Source organism: Perna viridis, chromosome 3 (genome assembly GCF_037379345.1).
Source record: "Perna viridis isolate PV_CMFRI_1.1 ecotype Kerala chromosome 3, ASM3737934v1, whole genome shotgun sequence".
Taxonomy (NCBI): domain Eukaryota; kingdom Metazoa; phylum Mollusca; class Bivalvia; order Mytilida; family Mytilidae; genus Perna; species Perna viridis.
In genome coordinates this window covers 3,037,920-3,061,358 of record NC_142447.1, presented here as the reverse complement: position 1 = coordinate 3,061,358, position 23,439 = coordinate 3,037,920, and the positions used below count along the sequence as shown (strand labels likewise).

At 33.9% G+C, this 23,439-nt stretch overlaps 2 protein-coding genes across 4 annotated transcripts; both read left to right on the top strand.

The window, feature by feature from the left end:
* Positions 1-75: 75 nt before the first annotated feature.
* LOC148620665 (uncharacterized) lies at positions 76-22,044 on the top strand. 3 transcript variants are annotated; one of them, XM_088574346.1, is made up of 3 exons: positions 76-266; positions 14,435-14,862; positions 15,396-22,044. In XM_088574346.1, exons 1-3 carry the CDS (start codon positions 206-208, stop codon positions 18,687-18,689), a joined length of 3,783 nt encoding a protein of 1,260 aa, XP_088430472.1. In that variant the 5' UTR covers positions 76-205; the 3' UTR covers positions 18,690-22,044. The 3 variants fall into 3 exon arrangements, with proteins under 3 accessions (XP_088430472.1, XP_088430470.1, XP_088430471.1); XM_088574344.1 differs by lacking the exon at positions 76-266 and adding an exon at positions 367-456; XM_088574345.1 differs by lacking the exon at positions 76-266 and adding an exon at positions 6,439-7,663.
* Positions 2,267-6,315, top strand: LOC148620666 (uncharacterized). The gene has a single exon (XM_088574347.1). The coding sequence runs from the start codon at positions 3,709-3,711 to the stop codon at positions 5,083-5,085; it is 1,377 nt and encodes a 458-aa protein (XP_088430473.1). The 5' UTR covers positions 2,267-3,708; the 3' UTR covers positions 5,086-6,315.
* Positions 22,045-23,439: the final 1,395 nt, after the last annotated feature.

The window sequence follows — 23,439 nt, the reverse complement described above, 5'->3', positions numbered from 1 at the left end:
AACGCGCTCAACGAATTCCAAATTCAAAATATATGTCACAATCACCGACCGTGACACTATCGACCGTCAAAATAAAAACACGTCTTTAGAAGTTTTAAATTTAAATTTAATCTTTCGTATGTAGGTGTAAACTGTATAATACATAGGATTGTCAAAATGTTATGTATATAGTGTGTGTGTGCAGCATAACTTAAAAGAACGAAATATGTCGAACCGATATAACTTCCAGAATGCTTTGGCGGACAGACAGTTTAGAAGATTTACATGTAAGTGTTATTATAAATATATTGTTATTTTTAAACCGAAGGTATTGTGGGAAGTAATTTAATGTATTAAAAGCAAAAGTACGTATGAATTTAACATCTGATCAAATTTTCTAAATGAATTGTAAATCGTGCAAGTATGATATGGAACTCAGCTTAAACATACGGAAAAAGAAGACAGGGAGTACAGTACGTACGTATTGACTGGTGCAAACATTTCACGCGTAAACATTTCATATTTTATGGAGATCGCGAAGGATGGGTATCTTTTTCCTTTGATTTTCTTTTGTTGTTACACATGTTATGTGCTGACTAAGCGTCTTAAAAATTATTTGAATCATTATGAAGGCTACTTAATATTAAGTCTCTACGTATTAAGCAATGATTAGTATAAGTTTAGCTCGAGACTAGGTATAACATTTTGTGCTGCCGGTTAAATGTTACTCCTTGAACCATTTGTACAGCCTACCACATTTTCAATGTTTATATGTATTCCAAATTGGTATCTTTGTATTTTATTTTCGTATTGTATTTTTTTTTATCAATTTGTCAAATTCCACCTAAAACATATTGACGTACAAAAGACAGTTTTTGAACTATGGTGCATAAGCCTAATTATCATCTGTTCAAAAATGTTAGTTTGAGAAGAATGTTATTGTTTCTTGCTACAGTTAACACACTAAATATTTATATAAATTATGATGTCTCAATTTTTTTTATTTGTCTTAAAGGTTTTGCCTTCCTGTTTTCGCCTTTGAAATTTCTTCGGTTTCTTTCATAATATTATGCGTTGATCAATGTGTAGTAAAGCACTCTATACATCGTTAGGTTTTGTATTGTCTTATGTGGATGAATTTGCGTTTATCTTCAGAATAAATATTCTCATTTTTGCACCCAGAAATAAAGGTCCTTATAGTATTATGATAAGGCAAGAAATTATTATTTTTATGAGACAAGTGACTGTGACTAAAGAGTAAAAGTTATGTAATTCCATTTATAAATTCATCTATTTTTTAAAAGCATACAACTTTAATTAGGCGCACGCATTTAAAATAAAAAGAAACAGTTATTTGTCCTAAATACATGCATAAAAACGGTTTCATCAATAATGCTCATAAATGTATTATAACTACAAATATGTTTTTGCATTGCAATGTTTGACTAAGACGAGTCATCTTCAAAGACTATATCAAACTGTCATAAGTGCATTTTCTGTTGATACTGGTTGTTCATCTAAAACCGACGACGATACAGGATTTTAGACTAGGGCCAAGCAAAGCTAGGCAAGAAAATTTTGGGGGTTGAATTTATGAAAAATTGAGATTTCTGCACAAAAAGAGCATTTTCCCCAATTTAAGGTTCACACCCTGTCAGTCCGCGTATGTAAAATAAAAGACCATCGATCCTTTTGATTCAGTACCATTCAACGTTTGTCTTTCCTGACAAAATGATTGTTCGTACCAATCCATATAAAATTTAGACACTACCAATGGAAGAGGTGATTCATGGAGCGGAAAAGCTCACCGAACAAACGATATTTGTTTTTTTTTTCATTTATTTTATGTGTTTCTTTTTCGACTTACATTTTCAAATGACGACAGTTTAAAAAAAAAATTCTTTTTCTATTGCAATGTAATGTCTCATATAAAAAAAATGCATAAACAAAGGGAAAATGGAGTGAATCCAACACAATCATGTGTTTCTTTTTTCTTCGGGGAAAACAGTCACCCTTTTGTTTTAAAACATACTTTATTCAATGAGGTGGACTGGATTAAATAGCAGGCTTAAAGCCTATATATATCCTCACCATACAAGGCAACATACAATTAGTGAATTTAATTTGATAGGGTTATTGACACATACAACGTGATACTTTACTAAATAAAATGTTGTTTTTGAGTAAAAAAAGACTGCAGTTTATGTATTAATACATATAAGAATGATTTCATTTTTAAACACAAATATCTCGTTTCAATCTGACGTCTAAGTCTGAAAATTGTACCAAAACAAAATTTAAAACAAGGGTCCAAACTCAACCAACTGAAACAGAAGATTATATAGTAAATCTCTAGTACAATATTGATGGTCGCTTTGATAGATTTATGTAGACACACTTGACGTTGCTGTGGGGGACGGTCCTCTCTGAATTATGGTATGAACTCAGGCTAATAAGTTAATCGTCGCTGATTTGCGTGACTGACTGCATAAATGACTTCATAACGTATATTTGAGCATCAGTAAATTGGTGATTATTTACGTAATTTTATGTGCAGTTTGGATTTTCTAAGCTCTTAATGTGCATCTCTAAAACAAAAGGACATTTGGTTTTAAGCAATGTAGTCGGATTTATACAGGAAGGTAGATATACGTGTCATAGGCGAAGATTGCTTACATGGGAGAAGAGAACTTTTTTGTAAAGGTTAGAAAAAAAACTGAAGTACGTTTTGTTGTTGTTGGAGTATCACATAAATTAAATTCACGAGTGGGATGACATAACAAGCTAGGGATATTCGTTGAAAAGCTTCTTAAGTACCGTTTCTTTGTAGAAGGATTATACATGTATTTATACATTACTCTAAAACCGAAACAAAACTCAGGAAAACTCGTTAAATTTCAGTTCTAAAAGTTTCAAATGACTAGTGGGCTCAAGTGAAGGAATATTATTAAACTAAGTCTGATTGGATCTAAATATGTAAAAAAAAACGGACTGTTTTACCTGTAAGGCTCGGTCACAACAAACTAAACAACCTGGCGAAAATCCACTAGTGGGGACATAATTGATATTTTAGTGACGACCACTGATAGATTTACTAGTATTAAGGACTTGATACACAATAAAACGGACTACAAAGAGCTTGTCTGAAAGAATACGGAGTTTTAGGCTATCTATCAAGCAAGCTATAGTCGTAACCATCATCAACGCTAGATTTGACAAAAGCACGAGAGGTGGTTTGTGGCGCCATGTATACATACGAAGTCTATTGGAAAATAGCTATAGGCAAAAGCTGTACAAGAAGATGATTTAGTTTATTTATTTATTCAAGACCATAACCTATAAAGTTTTGTAGATGAAAGTTAGGTTATAGTGAAAAGGGTAAGAAATTCATACGAAATTGACATGAGTACACATTAACAAAGGTGAAATTTACTGGTGATAACAAATTCTTTTCATGTGGATGGACACATTGTATTTAATAAGGTCAAAATAACGTTACCTTATTATTAGACAAGAATCTGTAGAATCGGTAAAAAAACATGGAGCAGCCGTCAATATGGGAGATAACTCTTTAGTCACAGGTACATCATTGTGAGATACCCGCAGCTCTGATTACCAGGACACACAGTTGTACGTACAAAAGTTGTCTCCTGTGTTACGATAGACAATCCCTAGGAAAAAAAGCCATAAATTTAGGGAACTTTTTGGCCAAACAAAATTAATATTAAGATGAACACGGGCGACAACTCGAATCACACTAGTGAAGAAGAGGATTACTTCACTGAAGAATACGAGGAATATTATGTTCCTGCACATTTAGTTAAAGAAGACGAGATTGCTAACACAAACTTCATTGATATAGCATCTTATAACACGCATGCGAATCACAATGATACAGAAAAATCGCCTGCTGAACCGGTGACAAAAATACCGCCAAAGGTGAAAACTATTACTAGAGTTGATGAAGAAACTGACAATGTTGTTATTCTTATTCGACCGAGAAGGCGGTCGCTTTCCGAAGAGCGACAAAGCACAGCTAAACATGAATCCGATATTAAAGTTACTGACACAGACGAATCATCGAGTGTTTACATATACGAAACTAAGAGACCCGACAAAGATGAAATTGTGAAAGCTGGCAGAAATAAAACTGAGAAAAGTGGCAAAGATGAAATCAAGACTGGGAACGAGACCACTGTCAATGTAAACAAAAATAACAAAAGTAAAGACGTGGTTGTTTCCATTCCAATTAATAATCATGAAAATGAGAACAGAGAAGAACATGTCAACTGTATGCAGACCAGTTTGGACAATGATGCGCTCGATGAATGCCATAACTGCGCGACGCAAAAAGATTCTGGAACGGAAAATGACACAGATTATAATGGAAATAGAAATGATTCCGAGGATAAAAAGTTAGAATATGAGAGACAAGGTGCTAGACCGAAAGTTCCAGTAACACACAGTACAGCTGTAATGGACATAAGAGATGGATCTTGTGTTACATGTACCTCTGTTCCACGGGCAGGAATTTCAAAAGAGGTATCGGCAAGGGTTCGAAAATTAAAGGAGACGGGAGATTTCGATAATTTAGTGGAAAACTATAAAATTTCGAGAAACGAAGGGGTGATTCATGACATCGTAGAAAAAATTCACACCGACAAGAGTGATTCAGACATCTCAGAGGAAGACGATATCTTAATATTTAATTTGATGAAATCTTTGAAGGAAAAGACAAAGGTAAACGAATTTGGTCAAGGTGACAAATTTGCGGTTAACGACAACCAACCAGAAGGTAAATGTGATTGGTCATATGAAAAGGCCACACTGAGCAAGGACAAATACCTATCAAGACGTCTGCAGACTAAAGAGATAGGACAAGTAAAAGTCGTTACATTTTTATCACCGTACAAGGAGAATGGGAAAGTGGAAATAGCTCCATTGAAAGTCTCTCGGACACTTCCATTTAATGTGAAACACATTTTCCAGCAAAAGATGGATGAGATAAAAAATAAAGACAGAAAATGCTTAACAGGGGGTAAAGAGCTGATGTTCACTAACATGAATGTGGATAGATTGAACTCTAGGGAACAACAAATTAAATAATTTATGGCAAAAACAAAACTACACGTATTACAAAAAACGCCCAGAAGCGGTTCAAAAATTCATTAAATAGAGGGGTTCATCTCTAAGACTAGCAATTTATAAAATGGGGTCCAGGCTATCATTAATTTTTTGGTCATACATGTATCTGCCAAAATTTGGCGCAAAAAAGGTTTTTTCAACAAAAAAAGGGGGTCAATACGGACTCCTCCGGATTCGCCACTGACGCTAATGGAAGGAGTAATGAAATCCAGTCTAGTTTTAGTCCATTTAACCTGAACGACCGTCTACTCCTTGGTACATTTATATAAGTGATACTGGTCGGGACAACTGAAATCGCAAATGTTGGAAACATGGCACCCAATTAAGACAGTAAGAAAATTCCCATTAGCCTGCATGCCCAGAACTTGCTCCTTTTTTATGCCGCCTTTTTTACTTAAATATGAGATAACATACGTCAAGTCTAGTATTAAAATTTGTGCTTTTTTTCGGGTCAAGCAAATTTACAATTCAAATAAGTGAAAGTTAAGTGACACTAGTACTTCCCCAAAGGACTACAAAATTTTCAGTACATGTATTTTCAACTTAAGGAGGTAGACCAAGGGTAAGGAACATAACTCTTGAAACCAGTGTTATGTTTGTATCATATTCAATCTCACCAAAGCCTATCAAGCTTTCATTTGAAACAGAATGAAATCAATCCAAGTTATTTTATGCTTACATGAGATCGATGTAAAATGCTGAGTACAAACGTTCCAATAATTTGTAAGAGTTGTGTCCCTTACATTAGGTCTTAAAGACAACTTTAGTTTTCAGTTTATTTGTAAAAGTCATAACCTGTACACTACAGAACAGTTAAATTTCGGAATTAAACAGTAGCAAATGTCGATCATGAGAAAGTTAAACATAAAACAGCCAGAATGGTTTGTGACAATAAGAATCATTTTTTGTAGGAACTACTGAATCTATTGGATGCGAAAATACATGTCATGCACATTCTAATGTTATTGTCGTTTACAACAAGGCGTTGAACACAATCGTAATTCTAATTTAATACAAATGATCAACATCGTAGGTCGAGTTTTGAAGAACGCTTACTTTTTAAAGTTTCATAACCCACGTAAAAAGAGAAATGTACACGCTACCATTCATTAGAACATTGAATTTTAAGTTATCAATAATTCAGTCTGGAAATCCAAATCTAATCATGGAATAAAAGGATGTTGGAGTTCAGCGTTAGTTTTCGTCTGTCATTGACATATGCATGATATAAACACCCACTGTAGGACTTGTAAATATCAGTCGCAGATCAAAGGACGGGCGTGCTGGGCATACGCCCCCCTAAAATTGGGCTTTTTTTTTTAACGAAATCTCGATTTTGTGTACAAATTCTACCCCCAAAAATTGTTTTGCTTCGCTTCGTTCGGATTTAATTTGAAATCCTGGATCCGCCCCTGAATGATGCCTTAAATTAAAAAAAATATTTAACGTATAGAGTCAATGGAAAGTACTACATGTAACATTCAGATACCTGATGACTGTATGTAGATTAACGGTGTGTGTGTATGCATGTGTGTGTGTTAGAGGAGGCTTGGGCTATTTATTTTCTCGTTGGAAACTTTGATTTTCACTTCAATAGAACAAACATTTTTACGGACAAACCTTTAAAGAACTGCAATTGTCATATTTTATGCAGTTCAGAATGAGAACGTTTGACCAGTCGAACAGACCCTGCTTTGTACTAGTACGGCATGCTGAGACTGATCTTCATTGTGCTAGCCCGTAGAAAGAACGGCCCGGAAGTAGGCATGTCACACCACTCGGGCATATTCTGGCTTTTAGCCAACCAGTCGTCACTATCTCTCTTAAGTGCCGTATGCTTGGCGGAGAAGCAGTGACTTCAAATTTATTAAGTATTTGGTGTGACTTGGCTAGGGATCGAACCAACAATCTCCTAGCTGCATTCGTGACAAGCACGCTACCCCGAGACCACCGAGGCGTCGTAAATCAAAACAGTAAAGAATAGGTATCCATGGAAAAGTTTGACCAACAGTAAACTTCATAGGTTTACTAACAGTTTAATACACGGAGCTGTATATCTTCAATTTGATGTCGAATCAGTTAATCAAGTCATTATTACCAATTTGCAAAGCCCTAAAGAATCGATGAACACTTCACATTCCATAACCACAGCATAAAAAACCTGATGAAAAAAGATGAAGCGACCTTGGCAATGGTTTGACAATTCGATGACAGATCAAATAGTTCACATTTCAATGGGTGCCACAAACCTATTATAAAACAACATAAATATATTACTTGAATTATGTAAATATCTCCAAAAACGACATCCTGGAGACAAAACTAATAACCAATTCTGGTGAAACGATTATTTTCTGCATCTTGAATACAGAACCAATCGATAACAAGGAATGTTTGTGTTGGATATTGATTGCACAATGTTGGAAATATTTTCCTGGAATACATTATATTGTTCGGACGTACAACATGGTGTCAGCAACGGAAAACTCGGAGAATTTTCTGTGGGACGATAGACCGAAATGTCTCATGGTTTTAAAAGGTATTTTCATATTTTCTTGCTCATTTTTTATCCTGGTCATTCTTGGCCAGTTGAAATGGTTAATTTGGGTCTAGACTAAGTGTCTGGGAATTCCTAAGTAACTTGGTACGTTCTTTGTCATTTTGCTGACTTAGCGTTCCAGTTAAGTTTCATTTCAAATGTGTGTTCTCGGGTCGTTTTCTTCCATTGAATCTTTTGACAAATCATTAAACTTGATAGTGGAATTTCAAGGGAATTGATCTGAACAAAAATAATGAAATATAGCAAGCGGTTTCAAAATAGCATGCATTTACCATAGGGATAATGTTGACTCAACAATTCAATAATTTCACATTCTGTTAATTAGCAGTTAATTGAAAGACCACAAATCGTTGAAATAGATTTTCAAAATGTATATGATTATGAGCATCGATACTTTTTAAATGAATTGCATGGACAAACACTTGTAAAGGAGGCATCGGTGGCAGATCCTGAAATTTCGAAAGGGTTGGGGACTGACTGGTGTAAGAAGGGACGGCTCCAATGATTAACAGTGATTTTCTATAAATCAATCAGAAGTTTTTAGCATAATGGGTCGGGCTCAATTGGAACAGCTGATGCGTTTATGGGCATTCTGCGTAACGTTTTAGGGTGTTCATTCGTTGATGAATACCTTGCATTACTACTTTTCCTGGAGGATTTTTTGTATTAAATAGGAAAGATACTAGCTTTTATTTTGATATATACGCGTAGTTAACGAAAAGTGTGACAGTCTTATATTTAAGCACTTGGTGAAAATGTAACATGGGCTGCAAAACGGAAATCTGTGTCTCAGTAATCTTGTACACATTCAGAATGATATATCCTTAGAATAGATATGTTAGCTTTACATGTAATTTACTAGTACACAGTGTAGATTTTTTTGCATACCAGACATAATGTCATTACACTTACAATGTATTACTGAATAATAAGTCCATCAAAGAGTCGTGCAGAGAGCGAACTTTCGAAACAAAAGTTCGTGGTCCTTGTGACTGATTTAGACACACTAGATCAGTAAGCAATCTATAAATAATAGTAGTTAATTTGACAGACCCTGAAACATTCCGTAATAGCGGATCAAACACTGGTACACAAGTACCCTTTCCTGTTTGCCTTTTGAGAAAAAATAATGTTAGATAATTTGGTGGCAAAAATTGGGTCCAATACAGCCAACTGCCCAAGACCCCACCCCAAAACCAAGTTTGAAAGTTAATTACATTCATCTCTGGTATAACTTTTTGTTTCATTATTTTATAGCCAGGGTAACCGTACAAAAAACACCATGCACTATGCACTTTACAAAGATAATTACCCAAGTTTCCAAAGGTCTTACTGCATGAATCGTTCTAAAATGTATAAGTATTTAGACATTATATTGCTAGAAATCCACATGAAAGACGCAAGTGTCAATAAATCGCTTTCTTGTCTTCTTCTTTCTTTTGTTGTATTGCTATTTAATTGTCAGCCACTTGAAACAAAATAGAGAGGCTATTACGTATAGTAGAATGGGCAGTCTTATGTTTTTCACTGGTCAATTTTACACTAATCTTATTTTGTAGAAACATATATGGGGAATAAAATCCTGCACAACAGATGCATACACATGTCTCTATGTTGTTAACAGTTTGAACTTGCGATAACTTAAGAACTAAACCATTCATTTTTGGGTTGGGTTTTTACATGGTATATACGGTACATTCTTTACTGTGTACACCTACAAGTTTTCATTCACATAGTTTGTAATAGTCATAAACTTTATTATAGTGTAGCGATACGTAAAGTTACAGGTTTAAGTCATTCTTCACACTGTCATTCTAATTTCACACCTATTCATTTATTAGATCATCTCTTTTAAATGTACTAAAATTCAAATATGAGCAGTAAAAGTTTGTAATTTTAAGAAAAGGCTCATACACAGAGGGTTTCCTCGTCATTAATCCTCTATCCTACATAATAACACCTAGATGAGCTGTCCCGTGCTACCATAAGTTACAGCCCTAGATTAATCCTACGAGGAGGAATGGCCCAGCCAGCGAAAGCTATATTTTTATATAACCTAGCTGGCCGAGTGGTCTAGGGAGTTGGACTTTGTGCAGGCGGTGTTGCCATATATGTCACAGCGGTACGAGTTCGAATCCCATGGAGGGAAGACCGAACATTTGCTTTGCAATCATTGTTAGGAAGTTAGGAATTTTTCAGACTCTGCTACATGCTTACATTATCTTCCCTGTATCAATTTAATCTGATTACAGTGTAGCGAATAGAATCGTCACATTCCGAGACGCTTGTATATATATATATATTTATATATTATTTTAGGGAAGGGAAATGGAGTTATATTGCATCTTTTAGTTTTGTGATTTGTCTACAAAATGTATTTCTCTTGCAATGCATAAATACAAGTTTACAATCGATTTAAAAAGATTGAAGTAGTGAATTTAAAATTAGTGAAGTAATTTCCAATTGGAGAGTCAAATTAGTAACATGTCTGTATTATACATGTAGATATGATATCAGATGATCCTAATGTGGAGATATTACTCTTGCCTGAATGCATTAGATGTAAAGGTAGACACTAAAGTTATTCATTCCTTGTTTAGTTCAGTAGAGCACAACTAATGTCAAGAATAAACGCTTCTAAACCTGAAAGGAACACACCATTGCTATTACTGATAGTTTTATATACTATGGCAGATATTTCAAGCCTTAAATAACGAAGACAGTTTGTCAGTTGAACAGACTAATGCATGCTACATGAAACTCACTGTGTTTCTTTATGCCGTACACAAATATGAATTTCGATAATAAAGAGAAAAAAAAGTAATGATCGTCATGGTTTTAATACAATTTGCCCAAAAACTGCTTCAAAAAGGAAAGGGGCTGACTGTCTTCATCCGCTCTACCTACTATAATCAGTGATGGGCAAAATTTACGGGTTCAATGGTAGTTGAGGGGTATAGTTAAATATGTCTCAATATGTGAGGCACACATATACATTTGTAATTGGAAACATAACTGCTACATGTAGTCACATGCCGTCCCCTTCCACAGCTGGTTAATTTCAAAGCACAACAAATAGATCTCTTCCCAAAACTTGTCAATTCAAAATGAGTCTAATAATACAAATATTTTCAACAAATCTGAAAAGTGGTACTATAGGGTTTGCATTCATGAAGTACTTGACGGCAGACAGATGGACAAACACAAACCAATTGCTATGTCAATCAGACGTGGCAGGGCACAAATATCTAAGAGAGCATTCACAACGCATTATACTAAGTACACATCAACCCGTGTACTATACAAATTAAGAAAAGAGGAAGAGCTTCTAGAGTACAGGCACGACAGTTGAATCTAAAAGACAGTGGCGGATCCGGGGGATCCTTTTTATTGGAAAATTTATTTTCTTTTGTAAAATTGACAAAAAATATTGTCCTAGCACCCCATTTTCTGAGGACCCTGACAGGCACCCCTCCTTTTCAAAGTGTCTAGATTCGCCCCTGAAACATCACCGGAAATTGATCACAATAGACCTTCCTCTCGTTTTTCGTTTTCGAAATCTGGGGTCAAGTAAGCTTTGAACAAACACATAAAAAGGCATGTTTGTAGTCGAAAGTGACATGTCATTAAGTGGAAACTGCAAAATCTAGTTTAAACTGGATTTGAAGCTAATATATACAGTTATATTTTAGTATGATTCATGTCAATTTCCACGATATAAGTATAATGGCAACTTCTCGTTAGACCAAGTAGTTCCCTGAGAAAGTAATGGTGAGGGATGGAAACGTCAGGGAAACACCAATGTGGAAATATTCTAAAACCGAACACCCAGGGAATACGGTTAGATAGAGGCATTTCATTTCTAATAGATATATCATTCGGTTTGTACTGGGTAAAGCTACTCGAACAATGCTATAAAAATAATTTGTTTCTGATAAATAGATAAAGCGAGTTTTCCACAATAAAGAAATCTTTCAATCCTTGTTTTGTTTAAAATTACTCAGTAAAACTTATTCTAACTAGTATATTAAGTGAAGCACATGGAATTGTAAAAATAATGAAAAATGCCAGACAATTATTATAGAGGTTTACAGACAACTTGTTATCCATGAAGTACAGATAACAGATTCAATCTGAACAATTTTGAGATTCTAAGGACGGGAATAAAAAAAGTAATTTTGGATAATGCCTTTTATGAACATTATGGCAGTGTATTTACAGACAGAAAGTTTTATGAATAATCAATGTAAATAATTCCTTATGGCATCAAACTGCAGAAATCAATACCAAAACCGTCACTCTTCACTCAAGTAGCGTTATGAACTCAATTTACAGTTATGTACCACTGCTTTAGGGAAGAAATTGGATTTGAACAAAAATTGCTTCATCTCAAGATTTCACTACATGTAACAACAGAATTGGGACAAACTTATATTTATGCCCCGACATCAACCCAAACATATGTTAATTCGAGTGCAACACTGTGGAAGAATTTGTGGTGTGCCAATTTTCGTGGTTTTCGTAGTTCGAGCAAACCATGAATTCAAATTTCAAACCAAATGTGAATAATTAAATCCATAATTTAAAAAAATCAATGAGGAAGTGGAATTTTAAATTAGACAAAACACGAAAGTTGACACTGACGAATAAAAGTTCCCTTACAATATATTCGTAAAAGAGCTACAGCTGTGTAATACTGGAAAGCTCACAAATACCCTTGATCGCGAATATACAAATGTACCATGCCAGGATACATGTCTCTCTGTTGCATGCAACAAAGAGCTTGATGCTATGGTTGTCATGAGACGTTAAACGGATTTTGAAACTAAAAAAGAATTCTTGACTCCAATGAACCCTTTCTCTTGTGCAGAAACTGAAAAAGAAGACTGGCCTTTGTATGTATTGTTTCGTTTTTCAGTTTACTTTTGTGTTGCTGGACTTTATGGGGCCTATTTCGCTGTACCTGTGTATAATATGTTGAGGCCAGTTTTAGCCTGCGCTGTGATGTTGGAGGATTTCTTGTTTTTATTGGTGTTCAACTAAAAAATGACAATTTAGCGACATTTCATTAAAAACCTTTAAGATGTTGTAGGGTAGGCAGAAAAAAATATGGTAGGTAAGGAAACCTTAAACAGACAAGTGTTTTCTATAGCCTCAAGTCATATTAACCTTAAAAAAAACTTGCAAATAGGTATCAATGTCCTTTAGTGTGCCAATTTAATTGCAACTTCTTTGACAACAGATTTTGTTATGTTTATTTATAATAACTTGTAGATGGGCTTGATGATAAAACCAAAATAAAATGACCTACTAAATCAGACATACTTCATTCATAAGCCAAACAATTCTTGGCTGTTCCAACTAGATCAATACCTTGCTTTGAGTTCGATACAAATCACCTTTATACACCTCTAGTTACCTGCATAAAAGTTAATTGACATGCAACCTTTAGGACGGATATAAACATGAAATGTATTACGTAATTGATTGGTTGTCTTGAATTTCATGCCAACTTGTTATCTCAGCAAACGTACGTAATGTAGATTAAATATTTTAGCAGATTAAAGGGTTACCGTTAATCTAATAAATCAAAGTAATAAATAAAGTAAACAACGGTATTATTTGTATAGGTAGATTGTCACTTGTCATGCCATAAAAGGGGGGTGGTGATCTAGCTGGGACCCCATATGAAATAGCAAAACATATCTAATTTAATTGTTTTTTAAAACTTGTAAAACACTCCGAAAGACATATTAAGTTCGTATAAGCCATATGAATAATAATTCGGTTTGGGTAGAACAAAAGAATTTTCCTCGCGGAAGTGTACACTGAGCATTTATGCTCTACGCATGCTCATCGACTATCCCACAGTTAGAACAAAAGGGTCTATTCCTATTATTTTCCTGGTTAGAGAGAAAGTGGACATGTATTTATTTAACATTCTCTTTCTGTCCCATCATTTTGAAAAATTACATGAAACGCAAATGGTTTAGGATGTCTGATATATTTTCCCCAAAAAAAACTCTGTTCCGTTTGCTCTAGTTATAATCTCGTAATCGTCCTGGGACGGACAGGCAGACATACAACTTTTTCGGAGGGTATCACATAATACCTCGCCATGCTTTGAGTGGCGGGGCTTTTCTTTACTTACAGTAAAACTAGATGGACGCAATTTGTGTCATGGTACATGCAAAATAAAGCAGTGATACATTAACTTATACAACAAAAAAATTGAAGTGTGAACATTTATTAATATCCCATATGTATGTTCAACTCACCTAAGTGTGAAATAATTATTATGTATTGCTTAACTTGGACATGATGATGTCAAGACAGGTGTATATTGTTACATGTATTTAAGATAGAGAAATTTGGTTTAATCATGGTAAAATTTACAAGGTTCTCTCTATGCCAGAACAGCACTAATACTAATCATGCAGCGACAATTCATTTTCAGACTCTTTGATTTCTAAAACTTTATTGATATACAATTATGTTTTTTTTTCTCTTTAATGAACTGTGCATGAAGTTATGGAGATATAGTGTGTACTCTGTAATTAGTTGTGTACCACATGAAGCAAAAAGATGAAAGCATTTCAAGAAATGTTAAGCAAGTGACACACATTGTAAAATATATTCTGTCAGTCTATGAATTACAATCTTTATCAAGTATACGGAACGGTGTACTGAACACTTATTTTATTGTTAGTAATAACGAACCATCGATTATGGCAAAATCTCTTCTTTCAGATGCACCAATACAAGAATCGAAAGTATACCAAGTAACATCTCCAAGTTTAGTCTTCCCACGAAATGATCTGAGCAGCTCAGCCAAATCATCATCCAGCAGTGAATCTACAACTGTTGGCTCATACAAGTCATTTTCTTCAAGTTCTGGAAACAGTTCATCCAAATCATCATCCTCCAGCAGTGAATCAACTACCCTCGGCTCTTACAAGTCTTTCATTAGCTCTGGGATAAGCTCATCTAAGTCTTTCATAAGTTCTGGAACCAGTTCTTTTAAATCTTCCCTTGGAAGTGGTTCCCTGCTCAGCTCATCCAAATCGTCAACAGAGAATGAGACTGTGATTGACTCCCAAGTTTTCTACAGTTGTGAATCAACACTCGACAATGAGAACAAAGATTTTGATTCAAATGCTAACCTAACTGACATCACAGTAAGTTCATGAAGCTAATATACGATAAAACATGCTAACCTAACTGACATCACAGTAAGTTCATGAAGATAAAACATGCTTACTTTGAAAAGGAAAAAATAAAAATAAAAAAACAATACCAAAACAAAACAAAACAGTAAAAGTAAAAAAGAAGAGGAAAAAGAAAAAAATAAGGACCATATAATCATCATTAATAATTAATCGATTCTCTGAAAATAAACGTTTTTATTGACATCAATTAACCTAATATATAGTTTAAAGACTTTGTAAATTTTCTGATGAACGTCTTTCAAAATTTATAAGAAACTAAGATTTTATTTTATTTAATTTAACTTTTAACATACTTTTAATTAAAGTTTACTCTCTCTAACCATAACTTAGAAATGAAATCACAACTACTTGAATAGGCATAGGAGAAACACATAAATATAGCAAATACACCAAACTATAGCTTCATAGGTCTACCTAGAAACAGGGTTTAACTCAACTGCATCGAATTATCTTCATTGTGAAAAAAATGTCTTCTCTTTCAGATGGTTGAGCAAACCTATATACCAGAATCATCCTCAAGTGGAAGTTTGTCAGATTCCTACGATGCAGCTGTCAAGATGCTCAGTACATCACAGTTAGATGAAGCCGAAAAGCAATTTCTCTTCCTCTACCAACAAATGCAAGAAAAGTCTGAAGACACCACAAAAATTTTGGTTCAGACTTTGAACGGACTTGCTGATGTCTGTACGCGCCGAAGTCGCATGTGTAGATCTAACCCAATGGAATGGCAATGGTTATGTATGCACGCTATAGCTTTACTGCAATACACAATTGAAATCTGTGAAACTGAACTTGAAACTGACATGGAAAATTATGAAGTAGAATGGTATATGGAACAAAAACAAACTTTAGAACTTAAATGCAAACCACTTGAAGATAGTTTAAACAGAGCTTTATATAACTGTATGAAGCACGAAGGTCGAAAATATTTAGACCCATTTCGCTCATTTTCATTGCCAAATACACCTGGTACTCCTTCTAGGAGCATGTTTCCACTTTCAACAGGGAACAAGTTTACATTATATCCCACAATTCATTCTCAGATCATCAGTAGAACATGTGACAACCAATGCAATGACGACAGCCACGCTGGGTTGTCATGGTTATCGAAATTCCTTCAGTATTGTAATGATAGGTTGCAAACAAAAAATGTTGGAAATATTTTCAACAGATTATTTGTAAAGAGACAAAATAGCGTAAAGCGTGATTTCGATGACAATGAAAGTGTTGCTTCAGATGTATCTGGAAGCTCTCTAGATTGGGATCATAGTGATTTAGATAGGGTAATCTGTAGCGATCATCCAAGTTTGGATGAACCAGAGCCAGCAGTGAAAGATCATTCACTAGGGTTTGAACTTGCTGAGAGTGAAATCAACAATGAAGGCTGGGATTTTTTCCTGGGAGACAGGAAAAATTGTACTTTTGAAAGCGTTGTTCAGGTTGCCTCTAAACCTAATCACAGAAATAAACCTAAATCAAGGGATATTATTGAGCTTCAAAGGCGAGAAAGTATTAAAGAGAAGGAAGTTATCTCCCCTTTACATGACCATAGTATAAAACTGACATTATGCAAATCCTATGCTAAACTAGCTGACAAACTTCTAACTGAAGAAGAACACTCAAAGGCTGAAGTTATTTATGAACAAATACTAGATATTGTCGATGAAATCCAAGATGGTACAGCAGGGATGCTTAGATTTTATGCTAGACTATTGAAAAATTGTGGAACTGCTAAATCAAAGCAGGGTAAAATGTCACAAGGGCTCAAACTATTAAACAAAGCTTTAGAAACTTACAGGGATTTACAAGATGAGACGGCAAATTACGAAATAGCGTTAGCTTTAATTGAACTTGGAAATGGGTACTTAACTGGTCGTGACAAAGACGATGCAGTTTTTAGCTATGCCATTGGTGCTATTTGTGAATTCTTTGAAAAAGATGGAACTGACGAGGTCACAAGCTCTACATCAAGTTCAAAATCGGAAGTTTCATCTCCAGAGAAAATTGAAGAGGAGGAAAATATTGATGAAGCTATACACTGCTATCGAGAAGCACTACATCTATTGCGACAGAAAGAGGAGAAGTTAGATGAAAAGCAAGCAGATTTGATCGCTAGGTCAACAAGAAGGCTTGGTGATTGTTACTTCATGCAAAAGGAATATGATAGAGCCCTAGAAAGCTATGAAAAAGCTCTTTCAATGTTTAAAAATACTGCAAATCTTGGACGAGACTTTGTGTTGGAAAATGCTCACGTGATGTGTATGTTGGGTGTTTCTAGTTTCATGCTTATGATGTATCCAAGGGCAGCCTCAACCTTTGAATTGGCCCTTCACATGGTTAAGTATGCCTTTTCGCTCTCAAGTACATTTTTTCATGGACTTGTGCTAGCACTGATGGGAATAACCTTTTACAAAATGAGAAATTACCATAGGTGTGTCTCCATGTGTTTCCAGTCTTTCGAAATATTTTGCTCTTTACATGGAGACAAACTACCCGAGCTTCCAAAACACAAATTTTGGCTTGTGTGCCAAGTATTGTATGTCATGGGAAATTCTTACAACAATCTTAATCTTCACCAAAAAGCTGTGAAATATTTGACAGTAGCAAGATCGGTTTTGATGGCATCTAAAAATCGTGACCGTCGTCAGTTCATGAGAGTGCTACAAATTCTGGGAGACTGCTATTTTGCCCAATATGACTATAAATCAGCTCTGCAATTCTACAATGAAGCTTTAGAATATGGTGATTGTGAAAGTCAGATTTCATTTGGTGAAGTTTTCGATGCTAATGCCAATTCCGAAGAAATGTCAATGCACAATCAGTTAGTCAGTAAGTCTGCTGAGGCCCACATCAGCATGCAACAGTACCAAAACGCAGTCCACTATCTCGAACAGGCACATGACATGCAGGAATCCATGGGAGATGACATCAAAGGAGACTTAGCCTCTACCCTTCACTCTCTTGGTCAAATGTACTGTGCTGCTGGAGATGTTGAAAAGGCAATAGAATCATATAATGAGAGTTTAGAGGTTTATAGAGAAATACACAATGGCAAGCTTGGTCCAGAGGTTGTTTCAACGCTAGGCAATATAGCTGCAATGTGCTATGTGAAAGCATGTCTGTGTGACGATGTTGATAATGAGTTAGAAATGATTGTGGCTACTGAAAAATATTTCCAAGAGGCTCTGGCTTTCGGTAAGAATCCTGTGGTTACCATTCGTTATGCAAACTTCCTTTACAGTCAAGGTAATTATAGAGATGCAATCAAACATTTATATGAAGTATTTGAAATAGAGGACATTGAAACTGCTCCAGACCTGGTATACGGTGGCCTTGAGAAAGTTACTCTTCCTGATGTCTTACAAGATGAGGTGGACTGTCAGGAGGAGGTTGTACTTCCTCCAACCTCACTAGCACGATACCTACTCATGCTATCAAACAAGAATCTTGGGTATATAGAACTTGCTGAAGACAATCTCATTGACCTTCTCATAGAAACTCTAGACTATGATATTCCAATTCTATATTCCGTACTTGGGTACTCTATGATGGAAATGGATGTTATTGAGGAGGCTATTTGGTGCTTTGGAACTGCAGTGTCCATGGAAAATGACTATAAATTAGCAATGGACAATTTCTGCATCTGTGTTTGTGTCTGGGTACAAAGTACCCTACAAAGGGCTATAGACTTGATTTGTTATTACTATGGTATTTATATTAGTCCAATGTACTTGTCCATCACCAGTGAAAACTCATACTCAAATCTTTTATTTTAATGTTATTAATTGCCAAATACAGCTCAAGAAATTTAATCACCATTCCTAGCTGGACAATTTAAGGCTATCTGAGTTAGTATTGTAATTTGTATAGCTACACTGCAGCTCATATGGGTTTCACAATGCCCACCGCTGCTACCATGAAAAATCGAACTTACAAGAACATCTTCTTCGTTGTCTTTAATATACATCCATGCAAACATGTAGTAAGATAGTATAATATATATCATACAGTGCTTGCCAAAACTTTTAAACAATGGGTGTAGTCACGGGTGTAGGGGGTGGTTCCTGTATTTGAGTTGTGAATAACTTGTGATTCTATATGCAAGCGCTGCTGTAAAACAAAAAGTGACATAGCAACACTGCTAATATCATAATCAATCCATGTTAGTTTTCATAATCTTAACTGTCATTCAAGTTTTATCAAAGTCATTGCAGATACTCTTCAGTTCCATAAAAATCTTATTACTACTGATGTTGGATAAATAAGTGTAAATAAACTTTGATTTTAATCATAAATACATCTATGTTATAATAGCAATAATCAAAACTCAAATATTGAATTTTAATAAAGTATTTTTTTTCCAAAAATCACTCCAGTTGAGTTGATAGCTTTGTATTTTTAAACTGCAACACCAGGAATTTCTTATGCTATATTCATGCATAATGGATGTTCAATTCCTGTGAGATGAAACACTTTTGTAACATCATTTGTGTGTTTTACTGTATATTGAATGCTCATTCTAACGCAAAATCGGTAAAGCACTCTCAAAATTTGTTTAAAATATTCATTTGTCTAATTAGCTTGAATCAATTAATATTGAAATCTTCATCACTTGTTTAGTTGTTATCATATTTTTTAGATTGAATTTGCATTAAATGTGCATCATATGATTCAAAACTAATGTAAGTAAACACACATGTACCATGTAGCCAGTAATGTACCTACTGATATTCACTCATGTGTTCAAATATTTGTTAAAACTGCTTTGATTACTGTAGTTAGTTTTTTTGGTTAATTTTCGCAATTTCTGTGAAGTGAACAAATTTGCAGGTATCAATTTTCTGGGTTAAAAAAATGATTATTGTTATATAGTGTTAAAAATCAATTTTTAGCAGGTATTATTTATTGGGCTTTCCTGTCCACCACAAAAATAGCGAAAATTAGTACACCTTGAAACTTAATAATGTTTATAGTATTCGCCATTGCAAGAAATCCACTTTTACAGCAAGGTATTATTGGTGCTTTTAAGGTAGATTAATGGTCTTGATTCTTAGGACATTGTATTGAAGAATAATTTCCATTGATGAAGAAAAGACAAGTTTTTTTTTGCCCCAAATTAAAATAGCAATCTTTTCTAAATTCATAGTTACAAAATGAGGCCTTTTTATATGGATATGGCAATATCAAGCACCCTTACAACGAGAAATGGAAGGTATGAGAACTGTGAAATTATTTATTCTTAGCATTACGACGATTCCTATCTCTCTTGATTTTCAATTAAACTTGGTGGTTACTATTGGTAAAAGTATATCAGCATTTTTTAGTGTCAGTCCCTGTAAGAATCAGGCAGTGTGTGAAGCATGGTATGAAAATTTCACTATTATGAATGTTAATTGACTATTTGCACCATCAGAATTAAGGAAAACAGACAGAACTTTGCTTATCATTTTAGTAAGAAATAAACTGAAAATGAACATTTCAATGGCAGAAAGTTCTATTGAAAACCTCATTTTTTCTAACATTCTATTGAAAAATTTCTGATCAAATCCAGTGATGCGGAGATTAAATAATGGTCTTTTCAAATACAGAAAGCATCATTGAGTGAAATTATATTGTCAGATCGGTGGGGATTTGACGTGCGAGTTTCTGATTTTTCCCATTTTGCCCGATTCTTACAAAAACTTACAATTAAGTATAGCATTATTGACGCATGTATTATTGATGAACTATATTTAAAGTTTGTAAAATTTATAAGCTTTGCCTTGTCTACGTAATTCATTTTCTAAATGAGTCTGTACGACATGTGATTTTATAAATTCAACATAAAAGTAGGACTGAGTAAAAAACTTCAAATAAAAATATAGAAATATTGTTCTACTTGTATAAACTGTTGATTAAAAAAAAATTCAAATGCATTTACTATTATTATTACAAATCATTATTTATAGATAAGCCTTGATTCATTATATATTTAAAATGTAAGTTTAATTACAAGTTCTGTCAGTACTGTCAAAATTTTTGCAATAGTAAAGAGGACAATATATAGTTTCCCAATTTACAATATATATTACTTCAAATGCTTGCTTCCTAAACAGTGATAGAAGTTAGTGATAGAGGCCTTTTTTTTCATCATAATAAGCTTATTGTCACAGTGTATAGTGATTAAAGGGGTTGGTGGGTTTATAGGGGGTTACTACTTTGTACTTTCTAGCTAAAAAAAAACTCCATTTAAAATCATAAATTTAACAAAAAATGATCTGTTAAACTACCGATTACATTCGAAAATGGACCATGTTAAAATTCTGAATCCCAATCACTGTTCGTTTATGTATAAGAATTTTATAGCTTAACATGTAATGCCGTTGTCTGAATTATTTCTGATCATTCTTTACCTTAATTCTGATATATACTTTTTGTAACAGCGACTCAAATTTGAAGGAAGTTTGCATTTAATGATTAATACTGGGAGCTATACAGTTTATTGGTAAGGCCATCATAAAAAATTCCTAGATTCCCATCAAACATTTTTCAAAATAAGGGGTGGGTGAACAAATTTAATTTTAATTTTTATCAATTTAAGTGAGAAATGGGCCTAAATAGGGAAAAAAGTCAAAATAAAATATTTTGGGGAGAGTGAAATTTTTTGCCTAATCAATTTTATACCTTCTTAGTTCAGTCAAAACCTATAAAAACTATGATGATCTATTGAAATCCAAAAATTCAAATCTCCAAACACTAAAGTATTTTGGACTTGTTTATACTGACTGGTAACATCATATTAAGTAAATATAATAGAACAGGTCCAAAAGACATCATGCTAGAGATTTCACCATGTTGAAATAAGTTGATTCTGTATTTGTGTACAAAATTTATATTAAAACACAAAAAAGTGAAAGTCTTCCTTTTTTTGGCTTGTAAAAAAAAAAAAAAAACCCAAAAAGTCACAAAATTAAAGCATGAGATGTAATTTGGTTTCAAATTTAAGCACCAGCAGATAAAAATCAACATATTTAACATCATATTCCATCATAATAATTACCTTGTATTTGTTGAAAATGATTGTTATATCATAAATGAAATGATGTAAACTAACTCACAAAATATTTACTTGTATAAAGTTTTACAACATTATTTCTTACTATGTAATGCCTTAAATTTTACCCGTGTTACTGCTAGTAGTACTGTTGACTTAAATTCAATTTTCAAACTGATGGATGGACTGATGGACAGACAAGGGGTACAATTTTTACAGATTGTGACAAATGAATATATGTATTCAATGGGGGTTTAAATTTACTTACAAGAGTTCAAGGTTAAGGAGTTTTCCAGTAGCAAATCAATGATCCACATGACAGAAAAACAAAAACACATGATATTTTGACAATTCATACCCCATAAAACATATGTACAAAGTTTTAAATGTATGTACAAAATCAAGTAAATAAAGCTAAAAACAAATCAATGAATGGCAGAGTAATATACAGCTCAATATAACATGCATATATGCAAGTGACATTGTTGGCCTTTTTCAAAACTACCTCATCATTTTTTAATTGGGGAAAAAAATTTGAGTTTTTTTAAATTGAGAAATTAAAAAAAAAAACTACATAAATGTAACCTACTCCTACAACGTAAGAGGTTGGAATTTCGTTCCTCCATACCTCAAGGTATGGCGCGAAGTCAGAAAATAGCTTGCCAGATGACCTCTAGCATTGCTGGAGTAACATGTAACCTTGAATTTTTAGTTGAAATGATTGATTCAAGAAAAAGAGAAGTCATAAACAATTTTCAGTGTTACAACAAAAAAACCCATATCCTAACCATTTGACTATAAATTGGGAACAAGTTTTATTTGGGATTATTTTTAAGCCATTTTTGGACAAATTGGGAAACTTTCATCAGGGGAACAGCCTTATTTTCCAAGGTAATCTAAAGACTATTATATAACTGTATGTCATCAACTTAATTACGTAGGCATCAGTGCAAAAACATGGCTGTATCACACACATCACACCAGGTATCTTGCATTGAACATAAGGGACAAAAACAACAAACACATCTTACTGACACACTACTGTAATTGTCCTATGGAAATTTATGAATTTTATTAAGTAGCACTCCAGCATAAAATCATGCAAAATTTGATAAATGGTTGCAAAGACTACATATTTTTATTTTTTATAATTTGCTTAAAATGCTCAAGTAAAAATAAAACCCTTTGTTATAAGATATATAAATTATATAGAATGTACTGTACAGTTCAAAATTAAGGGAGATAACTCTGTAGATGACACTAAAATACTGGTCTCAGTATCGTATTAATTTTCTCATAGACTTCTATAGTGAAGTGCATATTTTTAGGATTTTTTTAAAAATATGTAAATTGATTCAATAAAACTTTCACTTATGTAGCATTTCTAAGAACATGTGAAAAAATAATTTCCCGCAAAGAAAATAGGGTGAGTCCACAAAGATCAGACAGAAAAGTAGTCTTGAACTATAAATAGCCATTTTCCCTACTTTCAC

What these genes read in the sequence shown, in the direction of transcription:
- LOC148620665 (XM_088574344.1), top strand. Translation starts at nt 381, where the DNA reads ATGAATTGTAAATCGTGCAAGTATGATATGGAACTCAGCTTAAACATA. An exon ending in GAAGACAGGGAGTACAGTAC is followed by an intron (nt 457 to 14,434) that starts GTACGTATTGAC and finishes CTCTTCTTTCAG; the next exon opens with ATGCACCAATACAAGAATCG. An exon ending in CTAACCTAACTGACATCACA is followed by an intron (nt 14,863 to 15,395) that starts GTAAGTTCATGA and finishes CTTCTCTTTCAG; the next exon opens with ATGGTTGAGCAAACCTATAT.
- LOC148620666 (XM_088574347.1), top strand. Translation starts at nt 3,709, where the DNA reads ATGAACACGGGCGACAACTCGAATCACACTAGTGAAGAAGAGGATTAC.